The sequence below is a fragment of the Tenrec ecaudatus genome, chromosome 12, assembly GCF_050624435.1.
Source record: "Tenrec ecaudatus isolate mTenEca1 chromosome 12, mTenEca1.hap1, whole genome shotgun sequence".
NCBI lineage: Eukaryota > Metazoa > Chordata > Mammalia > Afrosoricida > Tenrecidae > Tenrec > Tenrec ecaudatus.
The window spans coordinates 23845534-23868713 of NC_134541.1; the positions used below are offsets into that span (position 1 = coordinate 23845534).

General features: G+C 42.6%; 1 protein-coding gene across 2 annotated transcripts in view; it reads right to left on the reverse strand.

Moving 5' to 3' along the window:
- The window catches only part of RALGAPB (Ral GTPase activating protein non-catalytic subunit beta), an 86645-nt gene extending 63765 nt beyond the window's left edge, over positions 1-22880 (reverse strand). For both annotated transcript variants that reach the window (XM_075528757.1, XM_075528756.1), the window contains exons 1-5: positions 22605-22880; positions 6913-7128; positions 4179-4381; positions 2711-2874; positions 501-687 (exon numbers count right to left, since the gene is read on the reverse strand). In XM_075528757.1, the coding sequence (XP_075384872.1) occupies positions 501-687; positions 2711-2874; positions 4179-4381; positions 6913-7098 (740 nt within the window). In that variant the 5' untranslated portion in view covers positions 7099-7128; positions 22605-22880. The remainder of the gene's footprint in view (positions 1-500; positions 688-2710; positions 2875-4178; positions 4382-6912; positions 7129-22604) is intronic.
- Positions 22881-23180: the final 300 nt, after the last annotated feature.

Below are 23180 nucleotides of genomic sequence, written 5' to 3' on the forward strand. Positions count from 1 at the left end.
TGGTTTTGATTTGCTTTTAAATAATAAACATGTGTATTTTAATAATCAGAGTAAGAGGAGGATTTGGGGTGGGAAGGATACAGGATATAGAATTTACCTGCTTCTCAAAAGACATTCTGAGCAGTTTTGGATTAGACAGGCACTGGCCAAACTGCTGTAAAACAGTGTTCCAACTCTGATCTTTAACTACGAAACCAAACTCACTATCACCATCGAGTCAATGGTGACTCCTAGTGATACTCTGTGGGTTTCCGAGAAAATAACTGTTTATGGGAGTAGAAAGTCCAGGCTTTTCCCCTCAGAGTTGCTAGTGGTTTTGAACTGCTGACCACATGGATCACAGCCCAACGCATACCCATTACACCACCAGGGTTCCGTATCTGATATCTAAAGTACAGCAGTAACAGACCCTAGCTTTTTCAATGTATTCCACGAATCCTAGCAAGGCACAGAACAAGGGGAAACCTACCACAGTGAGAAAGTCAAGGATGATAACTGACCTTGAAGTGAGCGCACAGATGACCTTGCTCCACTGCTCCACCACCGCCGGATGATGCCTCCAGTTAGCCACCATTTCCTTGGCTGTTTTCCAGTAAGGCGGTGTTGGGAAGCACCGAGTACAAGCTAGTAACCAAACCTCAAAGAGAACCCCAATCAACTTCTCTGCTAGATTCTCAGCAATGCCACCTTACCAAATGAAGAGAAAACATATCTTTGGCATACTTATATTAAAAACTGAACCTTAATTAACTTGAGAGAATTGGTCAAAACAGGAAAACAACTCTTAAAAATTTTGTTTTAAGAAAACAACTTTAACTTAAGTTTTAATTTTCAAATAACCATTTAATTGTAAAAATGAGTGGAAGGAATTATGGTATAATATGATACCTGGTCAGATGACCTCCCTCTTGACCCATCCTGAATTTGTCCTAGGTTTAGAGATTTCTCATTTGTTCCATGACAGAAATTCTCTCTCTGGTTTATTTTAATAATGCTGGTGGTCTCTCTTTACTTTTTTTCTCTTTCTGCGCTGTATTGTTTCTTTTATGTTTTCCAGTTTAGAAGGAGTAGATGCACAGACAAAAACTGATGCAACCGCTTATTCAGAAAGGGGTTGGGGTTGAGGGCAATTAGGGGACAAATAATGAATACGGGAGAGGGGAGAGTACACTAGCATTGATTGCGATGATGTATATAATTATGATGTATATATAATTCTTTTTAAAAGTGACTTAACTATGGAAATGTGAATTTTATATTAATAAAATGATTGGAAAAACTGTAAAAATGAAAAACTGTGCTAACAGCTCTTATAAAGAAAACTATGGATACATAATCAAATTATTACTACTTTTAAGTGTTAAGTTAGGCTGTTTCACTGTGAAAATGTTAACACCTTCCAGAGCGAGGGTGGAGAATGGAAGAATGAGTGACTCCAATTAGTGCCAACTAGGAGTCCGTGTTTAGGCTGATAGTTCATACCCAGGATCTCACATCATCCTCACACTGATCTGCAAGGAGCGATACTGATAATACTACCAAGTATCTATTATGCCCATTCTGAAGAGGATAAAACCGAATCAACATGCTTGAGTAAGGTGTCCAAGTTCATGCAGCCAGTAAGTGAAAGAATCAGAATAGTAGAACCTAGGTCTTTCTACCTCTAAAATTTGCTACAAAAATGTTTCAGGTGTTTGAAAGCCGCTCCTTCCGGGGGAGAAGTAAAGAGGGGAGCAAAAGGACATGCTAGGCAAGAACCTCAACCATGAAAATGGGCTGTTGAGGTTTTGAGCCCCGGAACTAGGGAGAACAGCAGTCATCTTACTCCACCTCTCCCCAAGGCAGAGCTAGGACTGGTAGGTAGCAATCAGGATGCATCTTTCAGAGGAGTGAAAACAAAGTTTCAACAAAAGCCCAATACAAGGAAGAAGTGCCTGCCTAGGAAGTATGCAGGAGAGAGCTGATGCATCAATACTGACAGCTCTTCGCAATACCAGACAGGGTGTTTCTATTCTGGGGGCTCTTCCGACACTAGAATGCCAAGGAATCTTTTAAGTATTTCCCTGGACACTACATCAGTCTGAAACAATAAGCACATTCACCTACATTTGTGCAGAGGAGACATAAATGAATCAGCAACAAGGGAACCTGGAACCAGAACATCGAGCTGCATCTTGTGCACACTTGCTAAAATAATCCAAACCAGGACTTGTGAAATCCCTCTACAGGTTCATAAAGCTGGAGGCTTCTACAGCGAGCTAATACATGGCACTTCGTCACACTTTTCAAGAAGACATTTTAAGGCTTTGGAGGGTTCATTTGCTGAGTAAAACAAGTCTGTTGCTATCAAGTTTTTAGATTCTACTTTGATAACTATTCTGTAATCAGGTACATTATCTACAGGTTCTAATTTAATTGTTGCACAGGCTCCAACCTAACACACAAAATATTGTACTGCTTCTGTAATTATCATATGTGCACTGATTTACTGAGTCTCTCCCTATGTTAAAAAAAATCACCACAGAAGGTACAGTAATTTCATCAGTGCTAAAGGCATATTGTACCTCTGAGGATTTCCATTCTAGAACAGCTAATCTTGGTTTGTCAACTGTCACATCAAAATTTAAATCCTCAATAAGTCTACCAGTCACTGAGTTGAAAAGTGCACTGTGTTGAGCTCAGAAGTAAATGAGAACAAAAGTAAACAAACCTTGAATAGTGGGTGGGGCCAGAAGAATGTCATTAATCTGCAGAAGAAACAAGAGTAAGACTTCCCAGGTCTCTCGGGCCATCAGGGATGACTCACGGGCTAGTTTCTGGATGGCTCGCAGGACTTGTAAGCATAGACGGATTTGATTGGAGCCCTGTTCCTGCCTGAAGCAGACAGACACACATCACTGACAAGGCTGGAGCAAAGATGGCAACAGCTTAAAAACAAGCAACCTAGGGATGCAGTGAGCAGTGGTCCCAGTGAAACTCCCTAAGAGTGTCAGGAGACAGCACCAGGGACATTGTCTTCAGTTTAAAGCTACTTCTTCCCACTGTACAGTCAGAACTCTGGGACCTCAATCTACCACTCTTAAGAGAGGCCAACAAGAGACTGGGAAAGCAGGAATGCTGGACTGCAGGCTTCACCTCTAGGTTTTGTCTAGGAGGTGAAAGCAATGGCTTTCTGCTGATGGGATGAGCTCTCCTGCTGCTCACATGGAAGCAGAATGGCCCTTTTATTCATCGATCATGTTTAAAAGCACACTTTGAGAAGATTCTGCATGTTGATTTCATGGTGCTCACAAGACCCTGTCATGTCTGCTGAAGACATGAGCCCATCGGGCTAGACTATCTACAAGCCCCATGGATACACTGTCAGCATTTCTTCCCAGAAGACTGCCCAGGCATCAGCTCTTGCTGCTGCTGCTGCTCTAATGAGAAAGGCAACTGACCCCAAAACAGCAGATCCTAAGTTCCCAAAATGTCCCAGACCATCAGTTTTCAAACCCTCTCTAGTCTATAAGACCATTTCTCCCACCCCTAGGAAAGCTTATCAACAAAATCCATTTTCAAATTATATATCTATTGTGTTGAGTGTGAACAGCAGCTTGCAATTATCAGGTGGTCCACGTGGAAAGTGGGAATAAGGGCTAGGAGCATCACAAGCTGCTGCATTTAATTCGTAACTAAGCTACTACCAGATGGAACCTTAAGGTACTACAGCACTGCAGGTACTGGGGAAACCCAAATTCCACGCTCTAAGAGCCCCCAATAAAATGATATAAATGGAAAAAAGAAGTATTAGAGGCAAAAGTATGTTTCTGTTTCTTTGAGCTTCCTAAGTGGAAAGGGGAAAGGTCATGGCTATCAGATCTTAAAAGCAAAGCCAAAAACTATTAAAATGAATACACAATTTAACTATCAGTTTTATCCATTAACACCCACAGCCAACCCCACCCCCTGCTAATAAAGTGTAAAATAAGCATATACCTGATACAAATTCCTTGTCAGGGAAATATTATATAAACCCATCTCTCTTATCTCTTACTAATATACTGCTTCATTGGATGAGTAAAGAAAAGTCACTGTTTCAAAAACTGAAAATGAAATGAGCTCCAAACCTACACAAAAGGTCCATAACTACTGTGTGATGATCCTAACAACAGGCCAGGTATTCTGGTGTAGCTCACCTTGGTACAAAAAGATTTTGCAGGTGTTTCAGTATACTTTGGACATAAAGATTAGGCTCTTTAACAACCGGCAACGGAATTGACTCTTTCGGCAACACTAAAGCCATAATCCATTCTGTATACACATCAACACAATATTTTACAGTTTCTCCATCCAATGGAAGGGTCAGTCCATAACAAATTACTTCCATGGTCCATTTTACCTAAATAAAAGAAAACATACAGAATTATCATATATCTCTTTCTATATTCTAGATTGCCTTAAAATACTAACCTCTTATTCCTAAAAATCTCAAATTGACATTTTGATCTCCACATATAAGACATCATTAATTTTAGTGAATGCACTTTCCATGTTATCAGAGATGTTCAAATAAGATTTTTCAAGTACAAGGTTTAAGGGAAAAAATCATCTATTCTAAAATATCAAGCCCATATTGACTTTTATGCTTTACAGATTGTTTATTCTGTGAAACAAGAAGTAAATACAAGGCAACGTGATCTTTTAGGTTAGCAGTTCAAAATCACCAGCCATTCCTCAGGAGAAAGATGAGGCTTTCTAAGACTCTAGGAAACCCACAGGGGCAGTTCTACCCTGTCCTATGGGGTTGGAAAGAGTCAGAATTGATTCAGGGCAGTGAAGTGAAAGTTTTTTAGGACAGAAACAGAAAATCTTATAATGTAAAAATGTTCAGAGCTCCTCCCCACTTAATTTGCATATTGATGTGTCAATAAGAAATCATATACACAAATTCAATCCAATCCCATCACCAGATTATATGGAATTGACAAATAATAAAGAGAAAATTGAACCACTCAACTCTCAGTCTTTGCCAAGGGAAATAATATTCAGAGTGGAAAGAAGGGAAGAGTACAGCGGAGAAGGGACTAAAGCTGGACATGATCTTAAACAAGGTGCTTAGTTGCACAACATGAGTGCCAGCCTTTTGATCCGTCTGAATCACATCCTAACGGCTGAGAGAAGTTGTCTGAGAGAAGCTGTCTGAAGAGTCTGCTGAGCCACAGCCTATCGTCAATGAAAGATGGGTAAGAGGCTATGAGAGAGGAGAAATACTCCAAATTTGCAGTAAAGTATGAAAATATATTCCCAGACACTGTAGAGTGGAAAGGCGTCCTGGTGGTGTAGTGGTTAGGCATTGGGCTAACCTTGAGGTCAGCAGTTCGAAACCACCACCCACTCCTGAAGAGAAAGACAAGGCTTTCTGCTCACGTAAAGAGTTACAGTCTCAGAAACTTGCAGGGCCAATTCTACCCTGGCCCTATAGGGTCACTCTGAGACAAATCAACTTGATGGCAATGAGTTTGGTTTTTGAATATAGATTCCTAGTTATCTGATATTTTAAAAACAAGAGAGATGTTTAGTGGTGCCTGCATAGGGTAACTGAAGTGTATAATTACTTAGGATACCGAATTCATGGACTGTTTTGGTAAATCCTTTTGAGAGAGAAAGGAGAACAAACCAAGGGTGCACTAGAGCACCTCTCTCTTCAAGTGCCATCTCTTCCCACTCGGATAGAGAAACATGTGCCCGGTCCTGGTGGGCCCCAGAGAAAGCACTCAGCTCAAGTACTCTGAAGAGAGGAGACCACTCCTCAGAACGAGAAGCTTCGCCCTTCGGCAGCCCAGAGCCTAGGGAATGTAAACAAACTGCCTCGCCAGCAACCAACCTGTTTTACAAGAAGGTAAGTAAAAAAATATTGCTACTTTTAAGTATTTGCATGATTTACTCCAAACAAAATGTATTTAAAATGAATTTAAACATGACTCTGTGGTCAGTGGATGGCTGCAGACAAGTTCTTTCAGTAATGCATTTACCATAGTCTCATTAGGGTTCCTTAAAAAAAAAAAAGAACAATCCAAACAGTGGCCGCTGACTGAGGGACTGCGCTGGGCCAATTAAATTGCAGGCTGGAGGTGGCTCAGAGGTCACAGTGACTGCTCTGGCATTGCAAAGGGAGCTCGGCACATCTCCTCAAAGAACCCAGGGTGACAGCAGGGCTCATTTGGAAGACGTTTTAGGAAAAGTGAAAACTGCATTACTTACAAAAAGGCCATGGAAGTTATGGCAAGGCCTTTTTTTTTTCCCCAGCAAAAAATGCACCTGTTCATTCCTTGAGGGTAGCATGGGCTGTCCTACAGGAATTTCATGGACAATCTTAATCTATCCATCCTGTAAGTCCCGATCTTGCCCCTTCAGACTTCTTTTTCCCCTCCAAACTCAAATACACAATTTGAGTGCCTCGAGGATGCCAAAATACTATTCTGATGAGATTGAATCAAAGGGTGCAGAGTTCTTCAGAAAAAGGCTAGACATAGGAACACTGCCTACAGAGATAAGAACAAGAGGAGAGTAAGGTATGAACTGAGTAAGAATGAAGACCTTCCAAACATATGTCTGAATGGAAATCATAACAATGAATATAGTAGAGCCCCACCTTAGGGGAAAGTGCTTGACACCTAAGCTCCTGGTAACAGAGTTCAAGTTAGAGAAATGAATCTGATTAGACGTCCCAGGAACAAAATGGTACAACCTAGCCACCATTATCTCCACATCCTCTGAGCCCCAACCTTTGAGTTTACAGAGGATAAAAAAAAAGGGATCATCTTGTATTGAGGGAAAAAAAATATTCCTACCAAAAAGTAATCATTAAATAAATTCTTCAGCGACAAATTTATATTTTTGTGTAATAGAATTAAGTGAAGAAACACTTACTTCTTTGTCGGTCTTTAGCAAACACTCACTGCCAGCCACTGAAGGGGTCCCTAGGGCCTGCCCAAGGGGACGGACCACTGCGTTTGCCACCTCTCGCCCAACACTCTCAGGATAGCTGTGCAGCACACTGGTGTGGCCCTGGTCATTCTGAATCACCAAATGGAGCGACCTCCACTCAGAGTACATTGTGCCACTAAAGTACAACCCAAATGGCACCTGAGAAGACAAAACATTAACACAGTCACATGTCGAATGATTCTGTTAACAAAAGTATAATGTATTTCCACTTCACGTGGCAAGTTAAGACATCTTAGCTAGTATTGCCTTCAAATATATATTCGTTTTGTCTTCAAAATAACCCTATGAGCAGTTTACATTATCCCTATTCCATATTTTTATCTGAAGTTCAGCACTCTAATGGAGTATCTGTGTTTTGAACCCTGGACTGTTTTTTTTCCTTAAATACTTTTATTGGGGGCTCTTACATCTCTCATCATAATCCATACATTCATCCAGCATGTCAAGCACATTTGTACATATGCTGCCATCATCATTTTCAAAGCATTCTCTTCCCTCTTGAGCTCCTGATATCAGCTCCCCATTTCCTCCCCCTTCCTCCCCTGCCCGCCCTTCCTCACGAACCCTTGATAAGCCACAGACTACTACTTTCATATCTTACATCATCCTCCATCGCCCATCACCCACTTTTCTGTTGTTCGTCCCCAGGAAAAGTTGTTCTAGGTTAATCCTTGTGATCAATTCCCCCTTTCTCCTCCCACCCTCTTCTAATCCTCCTGGTTTCTCTCCTCTCATTGTTGGCCCTGGGGTAGGGAGGGGGGTGGTAATCTGTCCTGGATTCCCTGTGCTTCAGGCTCTTATCTGTAGCAGTGTGCACGTTCTGATCTAATCTGATTTGTCAGGTAGAATTGAGTTGATAGTGGGGGTAAGAAAGCACCAAAGAACTATAGAAAAGTTGTGTGTTTCATCGGTGCTATACTGCACCCTGACTGGCTCATTTCTTCCCTGTGATCCCTATGTAGAGGGATGTCCAATTGTCCACAGAAGGGCATTGGTTCTCTACTCCTCTACTCCATGACCCTTCCCTGCCATTCACCTTGGGTATGATTTTATTCTGGGTCTTTGATGCCTGTTACCTGATCCCATCAACACCTCATGATCACACAGGCTGGTGTGCTTCTTCCATGTGGGCTTTGTTGCTTCTCAGCTATTTGGCCACTTGTTTATCTTCATGCTTTTAAGACTCCAGGCACTATATCTTTTGATAGCCGGGCACCATCAGCTTTCTTCACCACATTTGCTTATGCCCCCATTTTGTCTTCAGCGATCTTGTCGGGAAGGTGAGCATCACAGAGTGCCAAATTATTAGAACAAGTGTTCTTATGTTGAGGGAGTACCTGAGTCAAGACCCATTGTCAATCTGCAACCTAATTCTTAACATATAGACATGAACACATAGTTCCATTCCCTTCTTGTTATATATTTATTTACATTCATACATGCCTATATTTAGACCTCCATAAATATCCTTTGCCTCCTGGTTCTTTCCTCTTAGGGACTGTGCTCTCAACCATGGCATGTACTACCCCCTAACCTCTTCCTAAGCTATACATTCTCCAGGAAAATCTAAATCTGCCATACCAATAAAGAGTTTTAGCTGCATAAAACTTATCTCTAGGACTGTAAAACAAATATGTACAGTTACAAAAATACAAATATCCTTAGATTCAAGAACGATTATTTCCTTCCAATTCTGCTAACTTCCATTTTCTAGTTGTTCTTTGGTACTGAAATCTGTTTGCCCAGTAAGCAAAGTTTCAGTAGAATACAAATGTATAATTCATCTTACTAGTAAGAAAGTTCTATCAAGTTAATTTTCCCTCACACTGGAAAGAGATTACATCTGTTTAACATTATCCTGGCACACCTTTCTGTACTCACCAAACACCACTATAGTTTAAACAGATGGTGTTTGAGAATAACAGGCCTGGAGAATGAGAATACAACTTCTTAATATGAAAAGTCAAGACGTGCTCTTGCGTTGGCAGCACATATACTGAAAAGTCAAGTCATTAACTGCCTGGTCTCAGAGTGCCTGTTTTTCTCCCCCTCCTCTTTCCATCGTGTCCTGACTGCATTCAATTTTCACAGTACTCTGGACTCTGAAATGGAATTTCCTGTTCTCTTTTCCCTCTGCTCAAGAAGGAAATGGGAACTTAGGGGGTATGGATCAGCAGTAAGCCAAAGGGCAGAACCTAATAAGACAGCTAAAATTCAAAGGGCAAGTGCATAAGAACAACAAAGTTCCCTCAGCATTTATAAGGAATTACCCTAAATATGTACTGGTGCTCCTCTGAAATAAGCACTTTCAAACATGGAAGGGGCGAAAAAATAAAACTCTGACAGAGCCATCTTCATCTGAAGACAACTTTTCACACTATGATTTTCCGTTGGTCTTTGTATTAGACATCATCATATATAGTACAGAAACAATACGTGTACACACGACATATAGGCACACCAAGAAGATATTACAGGTTCAGCTCCAGACCACCTCAATAAAGTGATTATCACGCTAAGTCACACAAAGCTTTTGGTTTCCTAGTACAGATTAAAGTTATGTTTATATTTTACTATAGTCTATTAACTTTGTAATAAAACTGTGAAAAAGTCTGCAATATTAGAATGATCAAAATTTGACAGAGACACAAAGCAAGCGTATGTTGCTGGAGAAAAATGATTCCAAAAGACTTGTTTAACACAGGGTTGCCACCACTTTCCATCTGTACAGCAGCACAGTATCATGAATCAAATGAGGTATGTCTACACAATCTTCTAGAAATGCATAAGAACACCAGATTACACGGTGTTTTCTTCTTTAATGTAGTTTTTCACCCGTTTTCTTATGTGCTTTTATACTTTACCCACATTTACTCACTTCCCTGTACAGATGGTCCATGTTAACAACCTAATGATTCCTCCTATATTTTGCTCCGTCCTAATTCAATTATACTAATATACATGCATAACAAAGAATGCTCTTTTTAAAGCAATGAGATACTGTGCATACTTTCTTCTATCTTGCTTTCCCCATTCAACAATACCTCATGCATACCCTTCTAAGATGTGCATTATTTATTTAACCATCTCCTAATGATGGCATTTACCGTATATACTCGAGTATAAGACGACCCAACTATCAGTCAAGACACCTAATTTTACCACAAAAACTGCATTAAAAATGTGCTGCAAAACTCGACTTATAAACGAATGCGAACGGTACTTTATTCCCCATTTTTTGTCACGCAAAATATAAAATCGAAAAAAATGAAATCAGTATTTTTGTTCATCTATCCTTCAACGGAGGCCCTTTCCTTTCTATGGATAAGTTCACAAGAGTGAAACGACTGGATCAAAGGATATGTTTGTTTTTCATCAGTCTAGTGATTAGAATGCAAACTTTGGCAAACAAAGAAGGATCAGTCGTGGGACATTTTGGCCTCCGTAGTATAAAGGATGCTGGAGATCTACACAAGAATTCTGCGAGAATGATAATTTCAGGGCAGTGGTTCTCAACTTTCCTCATGCCTCGACCCTGTCATACAGCAGTTCCTCAAGTTGTGGTGACCTCCCAATCATAAAATGATTTTTGTTGCTACTTCCTGTCATTTAGCTACTGTTAGGAATCAGGCAACTCCTGTGAAAGGGTTGTTCAACGTCCAAAGGGGTGGCGAGCCACAGGCTGAGGGTTGCTGCCATTAGGGGAAGGGGGTTATGGGAGAAAGGGGGAGTTGCTCACAAGGTTGGATACATAACCCTCATTCCCACCCCGAGAGGGACAGAAAATAACAATGTGGGTGAATGGAGACAATGGACGGTCTAAGATATGAAATAATGATAATAATATGTAATTAATCAAGGATTCACGAGGGTGGCAGGGTTGGGGGGGGGGAATAAGCTGATACCAAGGGCTCAAGTAGAAAGAAAATGTTTTGGAAATGGACATTTGCACAAGTGTGCTTGATACAGCTGAATTATGATTGTTGTTAAGATCTGTAAGAGCCCCCAATAAATGATTAAAAAAAAAAAAGAATGATGACTTATTTGAGGTAAACAGTTTCAACACAAAATAACCCCTCTAGTCTTCTGTGGTCAGTCTCTGAGCTTCACAGATCCTCCAACAGTGCTATGTTGGGACAGAGCATCTGAAGGTTTACCACCTGTGGTCCAAAGGAGCTTTGAAGAAGGTCCAGGGAAGAATTTGCCGTTTTCTGAGGAAACCAGTGCCAGTTACTGATTATAATGACTGCACTCTCGGGGTCTGGATTTGCTTCCCTTTCTTTTATACTAAGACACAAACTGCTTAAGAAACAAGGATGTCTAAGTTTATCCATGAAACAGATGCTAGGAGCATTTTAAGAAGCTCAATCTCTGAAAAATGGATCTTACTCTGTTGAACTAATAGAGCATATAGGTTATCTTGGAAAAAAAAACAATACATGAAGAAAAAAATACATTCTTTTCCAACGGAACTGAAATACTAACTCTGTCACATAGCCTCAAATCTCCTCTGCAAAACTTTTCTTGACTTTACAAACTACTCTTTCTTCCTAGCTCTGAGCACCTATTGTAAACTTTGTATATCAAACTGGGGTAGTTAGATAATTTCGTGTCAACTTGAAGATACATAAATGCGCATGGGTGGTATTCAACCTGCCCATCAGATCAGACTGATGGTGCCTCCTTAGTGGTGTGGTCTTCTCATAGGAGTGCCCTGGGAACCTCTCCTTCACCTTCCTGCTGGCTTGCCAGAACTCTGGAGATTTGTCTACCACCATTGGATCCACAAGGCTTGCACTCACCGGCCTGTGATTTTCATGCATTCTGCATCATTGCAGGTGGCTGCATGAGCCTGAAGAGGTACTTACAGACTAGTGTCGGACTCATGGACTTGAGTAGAACGGGGCTGGAATGGTTTATTGATATATAAGTACTTCTTCAAATAAAGCTCTTTCTTACACATATATGAGTATCACTGGATTTATTTCTCCAGTCAACCCGGCCTAACACACCAGCCTAATATTCAATTTGTTAGTTGTATAGATACCTGCCCTTCAAGAGTCAGTCTTTTTTGAGTGGGAACTTCCTGTCCTGAATCTCTAGTCACTAACCCATGGTGTATGTTAAATAAATGTTTCAAAATTCAAGGGTTAAACTTCTAGAGGTTAGAATGTGGTTGTTGGCAGGAGTTCCCTTTAATCCGTTGAAGTATATTCAAAATGTTCTTTTTTAAAAAAACAAACACTGACTATTGTTTTAGGCTAGTTATTAGAGAAGGCACTTTTTTGGTTGTCTGGTGCAGTCATGAAGCACTTGGCTGTGAACCAAAGGCTAGCAGTTGGAGCCCACCAGCAGCTCCATGGAAGGAGCGATCTGGCAATGTGCTCCTGTAGAGATCGCAGTCTAGGAAACGCTACCAGGCAGCTCTCCTTCGTCAGGCTGCTATGATGAGTTGGAACAGACACAATAGCACACACCATTAGCAAATGCAGTTGGATGGTTTCCAAATATATAAGAAAAAAAAGCATCTGTATTTCTGGGCAACATATTGGAGTGGGGGGAGGTGCTTTCAGAAGGCAAAAACACCATACTAAGCTAGCTCTCAAACACCATTATATACTAAGAATCAGGTAGGGGCTCTGGCAGAAAATGCAAATTCCTAAGTCTCATCCCCAGAAATCTTAATTCTGTAGGTCCGGGAACTTACATTTAAAAAAAAAAAAAAGCAGATGCCACCCTTCCCAATTCCGAAGACTGGAATATGATTCCTTAAAAACATACTATGCAGCAATGATGAAAGATATAACTTTCCTCTAGTTCTTGAATGCTTCCTCCCCCCCACTATCATGATCCCAATTCTACCTTACAAATCTGGCTGGACCGGAGGATGTACATAGGCACAGATAGCAACTGGAAACACAGGGAATCCAGATGACTCCTCCAGGACCAGTGGTGAGAGTGGCGATGTCTGGAGGGTGGAGAGAATGTGGGGTATAAAGGGGTAACTGATTACAAGAATCTACATATAGCCTCCTCCCTGGTAGAGGGACAGCAGAGAGGAGGGTGGGGGGAGACGGCGGACAGTGTAATATATGACAAAATAATGATTTATGAATGATGAAGGGTTCATGAGGTTGGGGGGAGTGGGGAGGGAGGGGGAAGATGAGCGGCGGATGTTAGGGGCTCAAGTGGAGGGCAGGTGTTTTGAGAATGATGATGGCAACAAATGTACATATGTTCTTGACACAATGGATGTATGTATGGATTGTGATAAGAATTGTACGAGCCCCCAATAAAATGATTAAAAAAATACTATGAAAGGCTAATCAAAACAGGTTAAACAACTCTCAAACCCTACTTTACAACTTTTCTAAATGAAAAGGAAAAAGGTGTAGTAAGGGTACAACTAAAAGCTGAACTAAAATATTAAAACATATATAATAGAAAAACAGAAATGCATTACAAATTTTAGGCATAATAAACAAAACAAAAAAGACAAGTGAAAAATGCTGGACACACAAAAACTCAAACACAAAACAAGGTAAATGAGGCACTAACTTGAACCTATTGAACTAGCAAAACAATTCCTGCAAGTCAACTCTGATCAGGATGGAAGACCAAGGTGACACAATCATGAGCCTCTGATAATGATTTTTAGTAGGAAAGGACTGCCTCCTAGGGGACATTTTGGAAACAGTGTGTGCTGCTAACACAATGATTTGGATGGGCTACCTGTCAGGAATTTCAGGCGTACTGCAATGCAAAAGACAGTCCTGCACAATGAACAATTTAGCTACATTTCACATGGCTTTCATGTATCTACCACCACACACACACAAAAACCATTCTGTTGTAAGCCTAGAAACAGAACTCTAACTTACAGGAAAATACATAACATTTTGTGCTGTTTTAATATATAGGATTTTCCAGTAATGCAATTACATGTAAATTCTAATTATCATTAAAACTGGGGACGACAATGCACTGTATTTTTTTCATGCACTGTATTTTGTTGAGACCTTCAAGTGAAAAAGTGTTATTTTGAAAAAACATCGCCAATGGGCATGCCACTGTGGTATCGGAGCTGCTAATACAGTAGTTTCAAGAGCATAATTACAGGGACTTTACTTAAGCTCATTTCACAATGCCAAATACAAGTACACAAAGTGTGGTATACTATCGCACCTTACTTCTCAACTTGAAAGTAGACGCAACATCTGACTATCATATCCTCGAATACAGTTGTGGCTGAGGACTTTTTACTGGAAGAATAATTTGTTTTTTTTATTTGATATGGTTAGTGTTTCGTTAACTTTCAATTCTGAGGACTATTTGGTTATATAACTTATTAATTAAGTTCATTCAAGAATAATGGGGTTGTTACTAAGTATTTGTTATTTAAAAATGGGAAGAATCACTGTGGGAATCAAATTGGAAACAAGGAGTGAAGGAGGTAGGGCGGACCTTGTGGCACCCTACACAGGGCAGTTCACTCAACTCTAGCTAGCACCTTGAGGAAATGCAGGTCTAGTGTGGCCAGGTAATTTTTTTTTTATTATTATGATTATTTTTTTCAAGAAAAGGCTATTTCAGGGACATCTCTTAGTCTTTAATTGTTGCTAATTAATTCAAGCTGATGCTTATAAAACAAAGAAAAAACCCTCAACAGATAGAAACTACAAAAACTCCATCTGTGGGCCAATTTATGCCTGTGGTGAAAGATAGAGCATTTGCTGGGTTTGCTCCAACCCTCTGGAAAGGAGCCCTGTGGCATAGTAGATAAGTGCTGGGCTTCTGTTTTGCAAGGTTAGCAGTTCAAAACTCCAAACTGCTCCAAGGATGAGGCTTTCTACCCTAGAAAAGGCTTATAGTCTCGGGGACCCACAGGGGCAGCTCCACCCTGATATACATCATGGAGATGGAGGGAGTGTGGTGTGACAGGAGGTAGGATGGGTCCTTTAACTCCAGTTTTGCCAGAGACCAGACTACTCTTAAGCATACAAATTAGAGCCTCTTGGCATGGTAATTCAGGCTGTCTAATACAACAAATGTGGAGATCTCAGAAAACATCACTGTTTTCAGAAGCCAGAACTGCTGCCTAGGGCCGCCTGGGCCAGGATGTCTGTATTTGCAGCAACGTCTCAGTACAGCCCTTTCCATGGCTGGGCCTCGACTGTCTAGCATCCCATTTGCCTTGGAGCAGTTTGCAGCTCCATTCTATCAATAAACTGGCACACTTGAAAAGTACTTTAGGATGACACGCCATTTCTCTAACTACTCACTCAAGAACAGACTGGATATTGTCGCAACACACTGTAGGAAACACAGTAAATATAGGGCAACTTGACCCAGAAATACAAATTAAACCTTATAATTCAATAGAAAATGGCAGTAAATGTACTGTAGTACTGTACATAAGATATGGAGGTGGGAATGAATTGGAATTGTCAATCAATTAATGGAGTAACTTCAATAATTAAGAGTTATTAACTCTGTGTACAATAGTGCACATGCCACTGAACACTGAGATTATATAAAAGCATAAAAACAGGTATGAGTGTCCAGGCGTCTCAAACTAGAGTTTCAGCATTCAAATCCTAGCTTCACCATCTGCAAGCTATGTGACCTTGTAAGCATTAGCATTTGTAAAATGGGGATACTTTAGTGTTGTTGCGATAAAGAATCAATATATGTAAGATGAATGGAGCATACCCTAGTTCATAGTATAGTAAGCAATTAATAAATGAGAGCTACTCAACTTTTAATCACCTCACATGCATGTGAAAGTAGGACAATGAATTACAGAAAGTGGAAAAGAATTGGTGCATTTTAATTATGAGGTTAGTAAGGAATATTGAAAGTACCACGGATTGCCTAATGATTGAACAAAGTTGTGTTGGCGCAAATACAGCCAGAATGCTCCTTAGAAGCGAAGATGGCAAGCCTTTGTCTCATGTACTTCTGACATTGCTGTGTGGACCAGCCTCTAGAAAAGGACATTATGCTCGGCAGAGGATGATCAAATAAGAGACGCTCAAGGAGACGGACTGGCAGAGACTGCAACGAGGAGGTCAAACATAACCACAATCGTGAGGACAGTGCACGACCCAGTAGTACTTTATTGTTATAGTCATTGGTGAGTCAGAACCAGTTTGAGAACGCCAAACCACCACCTATTAAATAGACGTTGAAAACATACTTCATTACAACTAGATAAACACCTACCGGTGGCTAAAGATTTGTCAGCATTCTGACCACCAGGAACTACCAAGTTGATTTACTCGCTAGTTAATAAGCACATACCGTCTGCCATGCACTCAGGAGTCACAATTGACCTGATGGCAGGGAGCGCGAGATGTACTATGCATGGATGGCCAACTGCAAGGTTCCACCCGTCCCTCTGTGGGAGAAAGGTGAGGCTAGCTGCTCCCTGAAGGCTTAGTCTCAGAAACCCTGTTGAGGATCACTGAGTCAGAGTGGACTCGAAGACAGTGAGTTTGGTTTGGTTTATGCACTGTGCATGGGATTAAGCCCACAAAGGAGAAAGATTAATAGGGTACTGCTTTCCATGAGTTTACAGTTTAATTTGGGATGTGACACTTGTGCATAAATAGCTGTAACCTAATATAGAACATTACATTGCTAAACACTACAAAAGAGTTACAGGCAAGATGTCATGGACGTTCAGAGAGGGTTACTTTTTTTGAAAGATGGTTTAAGGAATAAACAATACAGTAAGATCGGGGAAGATTTTAAGCCATGGAGCATATGATTTGGGCATAGAAGGTGAGAATCTTAGCAGGCACGATACAACTGAAGAGTTAAGCACAACAGGAAGACAATAACAACAGAAAAAAGGGGGCGCTAGAAATCCAGAGTGGCAGGCGGGAGGCTCTATGTAGAAGGTAATAAGCCTTCAAAGTTAAGCAGTGAAGGTCTTTGAATGCTAAGATAGGAGATTGGTAACTAACTCAGTGAAAACTGAGGGCAAGGAATGAGACAAAGCTCAAGTACTGCAAGAAGGATACAAGTGGAACTGAATTTCTGCTGGAAGTGTCTCAGGCAGGCTGAAAGGACAGAACAGCAAACTCCAGTGGGTTGTGTGTGGTAGGTGGTACTGCAGGGAACTATGAAGACATAAGGGGGCTTCAGGTTTGTTGGAAAATTCCATTCTCTTTTCATTCTATTTTTCCATGAACCTTTTGCAACACTGACAGATAACTGAGGTCAAATGACTAACACAGCAGGCATGCTATGTCAAGGATCCTGTGTATCTCCAACCCGATCTTCAGCCACTGCCACCACCCTCTGTAACAGCGTAGGACTGCCTCACAGTAACTCTGGGGCTCTCAATCTTCACCAAAACTGATAGCTTCATCTTTCTCTTGAGGAGCAGTTGGTGGTAGCCAAAGCCACCTGTAACTACTAAAGTAGTTCCATTCCTCAGTTATACTAGTCATATTTAAAGTGCTCAAGAGCCACATGTGGCTCCCACACTGGAAAGCTGAAGCCCCACTTCAGCACTTCAGAAGTATGATGGGAGACAAAAAGAGGGCAGTGCTCCTTTGCAAGTACCTGACTTTCTTTCCCAAAATTCCTCATTTTCTAGGTATCTCTTTCAGAGGTTCCGACTACCATTTGATGGTGTGATGACCGACAGTTTGGACCTTGAAAGGCACTATTGCAAAGTAACATGCAGGCTGGGCATAACTGACTACCCAAATGACTAGTACAGTGGTGGATGCTACAGCCTTCAGACTGCAACTTGACACTATTTACATCTATTGGTTCTATCAGTATTTATTACATGCCTTCTATGCACCAAACACAGGGAACAGAGAATAAAACATCATCCTTGTTCCAAAGAAGCTGAAAATCTAATACAATTTTGATAAACATCATAGAGTACAACCAGACATTAGTTATTTTCTTCCACAAACATTTATTAAACACTTACTATGTGTCAGGCATTGTCATAAAATGTAGCTATGCAGCTAGAAGCGGGATACAGTGGCTTCCCAAGAGAAGGTTACACCATGAGGAAGACAAGAGGAACCAATTATGGCCCCACGGCACAGGAGGATCCAACATGCTAATGAACAAGATGCGTTAGGAAGGCAGCAAAATCCAACACAAATTCACTGGGGATTTAATTTAGTAACAATATGCCTTTACCTAACTGACTAGCTTTCAAAGTGCTCTCACTTATGAACTCACTTTGCTCCATTAACAAGCCTGGAAAGTTGACGGATGTCACTAAGCACATATTCCATGAGGGCAAACAAAGAAAGGCTATGACTTGCTCAGGGTCACATCAGGCTAACAGGAAAGCTGGGACAAGATACTCCTCTTCTTGCCTCGAAGTTCAATGTTCCTTCCTTTTCTCCTGATTCAATAACTCACCAGTGACCCTGGACAGGTCGCCTGGCATTTCTTTGTTAGCGTTTCCTCGTCTGGAAGGAGGATACCTGTAGCGCTTCATCTAAAGCGATCTGGGAAGAGGATCAAATACAGCAACGTAAGTCAACATACTTTGAGCCCTACAACTGTAAAGTACCCATTATAAAACTCAGGACCTTTCTATTTGACAATCACGTACACGGTGCCAAAACACTGAGTAAATGACCCGTGCTGAATTCTAAGGCACACAAGTGTACTCAAGGTCAGCCATAAAACTTTATACTAATAAAGGCAAAAGGATTACAGTTGATATTTCTCTTGTAATCAGTATGCTGACCTAAAAGGCAAATACCAACCAAGTTCGGAAAAAAATCCCAAAAAATGAATGTATTTGTATCCTAGCTATTTGGGATCCAATCTTCCTGGATTACTGTAAAGACAGACAGGTTCAGCCTGCAGGCTCCCCCTAAAAGTGGGAATATGTGGTTTTTGTTAGCCAACCCCAAACCAAGCCTAATGCCTCAGAGTCAACTATGACTTACACGACACTACAGAACAGAGCAGAACTGCCCGCAGAGCCATCTCCAGCACCAAAACGCTTCACAGAAACAGGCTGCCATGTCCTGCTCACATGGAGTGCCGAGTGGGTTCGAACTGCTGACCTTTTGGTTTGTGGTTGGTGCTTTAACAACTGTGAGACTAGGGCCCTTTAATCTACCCAAAGATATTTAAATACTCTGCTTCCTACCAGAACTACCACAGTTCTCAGTTTTTACACCTTGGGATTTTCAGCCACTGCCACCAAGTCATTCTGACTCAGAGCAACCCTCTGCAACAGCAGAACTGCCCCACAGGAATTCTGAGGCTCTCAATCTTCAACAACTGATGGCTTCATCTTCCTCTCGAGGAGTAGTTGGTGGTAGCCAGAGCCACTTGCAACTACTAAAGTTCCATTCCCCAGTTAAACTAGTCATATTTCAAGGGCTCAAGAGCCACATATGGCTCCCACATTGCAGAAATTCTATTGGACAGAGCTACTTGACTCTGTATTTTTATTATAACCCTGACTTGAATTTGAACCCCTGGAGGGTAGAGGTTATATCTATTTATGGTCATATCCCCAGTTTATATAATAAAATGCATGTCACTTTCCAAGCACTCACTACATTTCTGACTCTCTTAAACATAGCTGACTACCATGTGTGTCCACTTCCTCCCCAACTCCAACACACGTACACAAAATAAACATGACACCCTCTGACCTGAAGGGGGTGTAGAGGATTGGGACACTGCATCCAATGGACCAATAAGGATGCCTACTTTCTAGTCCTGGATATGCTAGAAGCTGGCCTTTCAGCCTTAGGCAAATCACCCATGTTCTCCACTTCTACTGTAGCTTTTACTCCAAAAGAAATCATGTACTGTCTGAAGTCTTTTGTGAGCGCGCACACACACACGCACACACAGAACACATCTGTTAACACTGACCGGTACCTCAAATTGAACTGATTCCATTTCTAGGTGTTAGGTTATCATGATCAGAGGCATTCTGGGTCTTTAAGCATGTATCATTTTCACCTTTACTTTGGGAGTTCTCTGCAGACTTAAACCTCTAGTTTACAGATTGAGTTTCTTCCATGTACCCAGGCCAGAACCAGAGACTCTGTCCATATCTGATCAGAGAAACAAAAGCAAGTTTCTTGAGTACCTAAATTTAACATGCTCCTTCAGTTTCTATATTAGCCTCAACCTAAAAATCGACCAAACGGTACAAAACTGAACTAAGAAATCATTTGTATAACAATCCTTACACTGTAAAAAATTTCATTATATGAAGTTCTTCAAAAAGTTCATGGAAACCTTTCGATATCTTTTCATTCTATTTGTCCATGAACTTTTTGAAGCCCCTCAGTTATATTTTATACAGTGCACACCCTCCTATTTAACTACTATATAAAAACCATTATCTACAAACTATTTCATAATGACCTTCACATACATACATACATACATACACCTCACATAATTTTCAGCCTACTCAAAAACATTTACCAATTTACCATCAGAATTATTAGTATGTATTCCTTTAAAACTTGTATCGGCTATGCCAATTGAGATATTCTGCAATTAAGTCCATAATGTTTATCAATTCTTTTGACATCAAGATCTTAATCTCCATTAAGTACTATTTTGGTGAATAGAGATTAACTTTGCCAAAGCAATTGCCATCTGCTAGAATTTATAAGTGCAACAAGGCCATAGCACGGAATGGATGACAACTAAGTGCTTGTTTGACAAGGCGGTAGAGAACACAAGCAGAGCCATGAGGGCAGAAGTCTAAACACAAGTCTCTCACAGAGCACACTAGCCACAATAGGGATCCCATGGGCACTCATTCGTAAGTCAGTGCCAGCAGTCTCTTATATTGATTCTATCATTAAATAATAATCAAACAGCAGTGCTAGCAAACAACACAGGAAAAAGCACTAAAAGAATGCAAACTGTGATGATAAGATTGCACGCGAAAAATCAAGCAGCATCGACTGCACTTGGTTAGACTTATACAGGGCCAAAAAAACGCGGTGTCTGTTCAGCTGCCGGATGGATAAATTAATGGGTCTAACTAGAGTATTCCTGAGCAAAAAAAAGCAAAACTCTACAAGAACTACCAGAAAGCTTTCCCAAAAATGGAAAGAGAGAGAGGTCTGTTAGCAATATACAGTCTACCTACTCCAAAGACTCAACATAGTAATCCTTGGGTCTGTATGGCAGAGCCCTGTGAGGAATACAGAGATGAGTGAGACGTGGTCCCTGCCCTCATAGAGCTCACAATCTAGTGGAATGGATAGAAAGACAACACACAAAAATCACATAAGCCCCACTATGATGGTACTACAGAGCAGCTAGGCAAGACCCAAGATGGGTGAGGTCAGAGGAACCTTGAAGGGCATTTTGGTAAAGCTGTAGAAGAACCTGTATTTGCATAGGCCAGAGAAGGGAGAAAGTGTGGCAGATGGTGCAAGTAGTGAAACAGCAAGGCAAAGAAACTCCCAAGGTCAGCAACGCTCTATCCACTGATTGTACACTCAGGGAAACTGCACCCCGATGGTTCTGCAAAGAAGGCCCAGTGGTCTCAGATATCCTGCAGAGAAAGCTGGTCCATCCTGGGCCTAATGTAAAGATCTCTTCCGGTGGAACCAGTATTTTTCACAAGCGCACTGCTCCGGAGAGGTGTTGAAAAGGTTTTCTGCGATGGAGAATTACCTACTGTGGTGGTCCTTCAACATGGCTGCATACTGTGGGCTGAGTGGACTGCTAACCTTAAGGTCCGTGGTTCAAAACCACTAGCAGCTCCTTTGAAGATGCAGCTGTCAGCTCCTGTCATGATGTACAGCCTAGGAGACCCTCAGGAGCAGTTCTACTCTAACCCCTGGGAGGCTATGAGTCACAGGAAGTAGATTTGGGATTTTGTCTGTTTGGTTTTGGTGAGAACCACGTGAGGTTTATACTGCTGTCTAGCCTCCACTCAAGAGACCCGGTTGAAATGGTACGGTGTCTGACCTGGGCAATTAATCTGTTTAACTCTCCACCCCACAAGCCCGTGGCGTGGTGGGGTGGTAGTGCTGATTCCAATGGTTAGAAGTTTGGACCATGGAGGTTGGACTCAAATCCCCTGCTCTGTGACCTTAGGCAGGTAAACCACCTACCCATTCAAGGCCTCAACTGTCTTTTCCGTAGACTGGAGGGAAGAATCCGAGCTCGCCTGGCATTTAGAGTAGCAAGCGCTGTACTGAGGGCTAGCTGTTTACTCTCTCATCGTTAACTCCTCCCCGTCCGAGTGTCGCCGTGCAATGGGCAGCAGCGTCCCCGCCCGGCGGCAACAACCCGCCCACCCCTCCGGGACCACAATTCGCCGGGAGTTTCTCGCGGCGCCCCAGGCCCGCCCCCCTCCCCCAGGTGGTCGGGCCGCGGCAACTCCCGGGGGTGGGTCCCGCTTTGCCCGAGACCCGACCGAAGCGGCCAAGTCCATGGCCAAGTCCTCCGCCCCCTGCGGATCCTGAAGGGGAAGGGGGGGCTAGCGCTTCCGAAGGCCGGGCCCCGGGAGCCCCCAGGGCGGGGCAACGGACGTCGGCAGTCCCAGTGCCGCCGGGAGGAGCCCAGAGGGAAGGGTCCGGCCGCGGCGGGGCTGGCCCCCAGCACCCCGCCCCGGTTACCTGAGGCCACGAGCGGGGCCCGCATCGCTGGGGCGGGAGCCGCCGCCGCCGGCCGCACTCGGCCTGAGAGCCTCACGCGACCCGCGCCATGGGGCGGGCGCTCTCGCCTCCCCTGCCGTGCGTCCGCGGGCGGTCGGTCAGTCCACCAGTCGGCAAGTCTCGGCGGTCGCCGAGGGACGACGAAGGCCGGTCAGGCCGGCAGGCTGGGCTCTCCGCTCCGGCAACTTCCGACTGCCAGAGGCGGCGGCGGCGTCAAATAACTCCCCGAGCCGAGTCGGCCTCTGCGCGTGCGCGGCGCGCCGGCTTCACGGATCTAAGTGGCGGCGTCAAATAGTTCCCGAGACCCGAGCCGGAAGCTATCCCAGCGCGCCGCGCGGGGCTCCTTCCCTCCTTCCTTTCCGGATCCAGGGGACCGGGAGCAGTGCGGTGACGGAGGCTCCTACCTCATCGCAATACGTCCAGCCGGGGAGGTGCTTCCACCTGCGTCCTCGTGACTTTTAAGCCAACCCTGATGCCACCCGCTTTCAGCGCGGGCGGGGTAAAGGGCTTCGCTCGCAAGACTTGCAGTTGCCACCC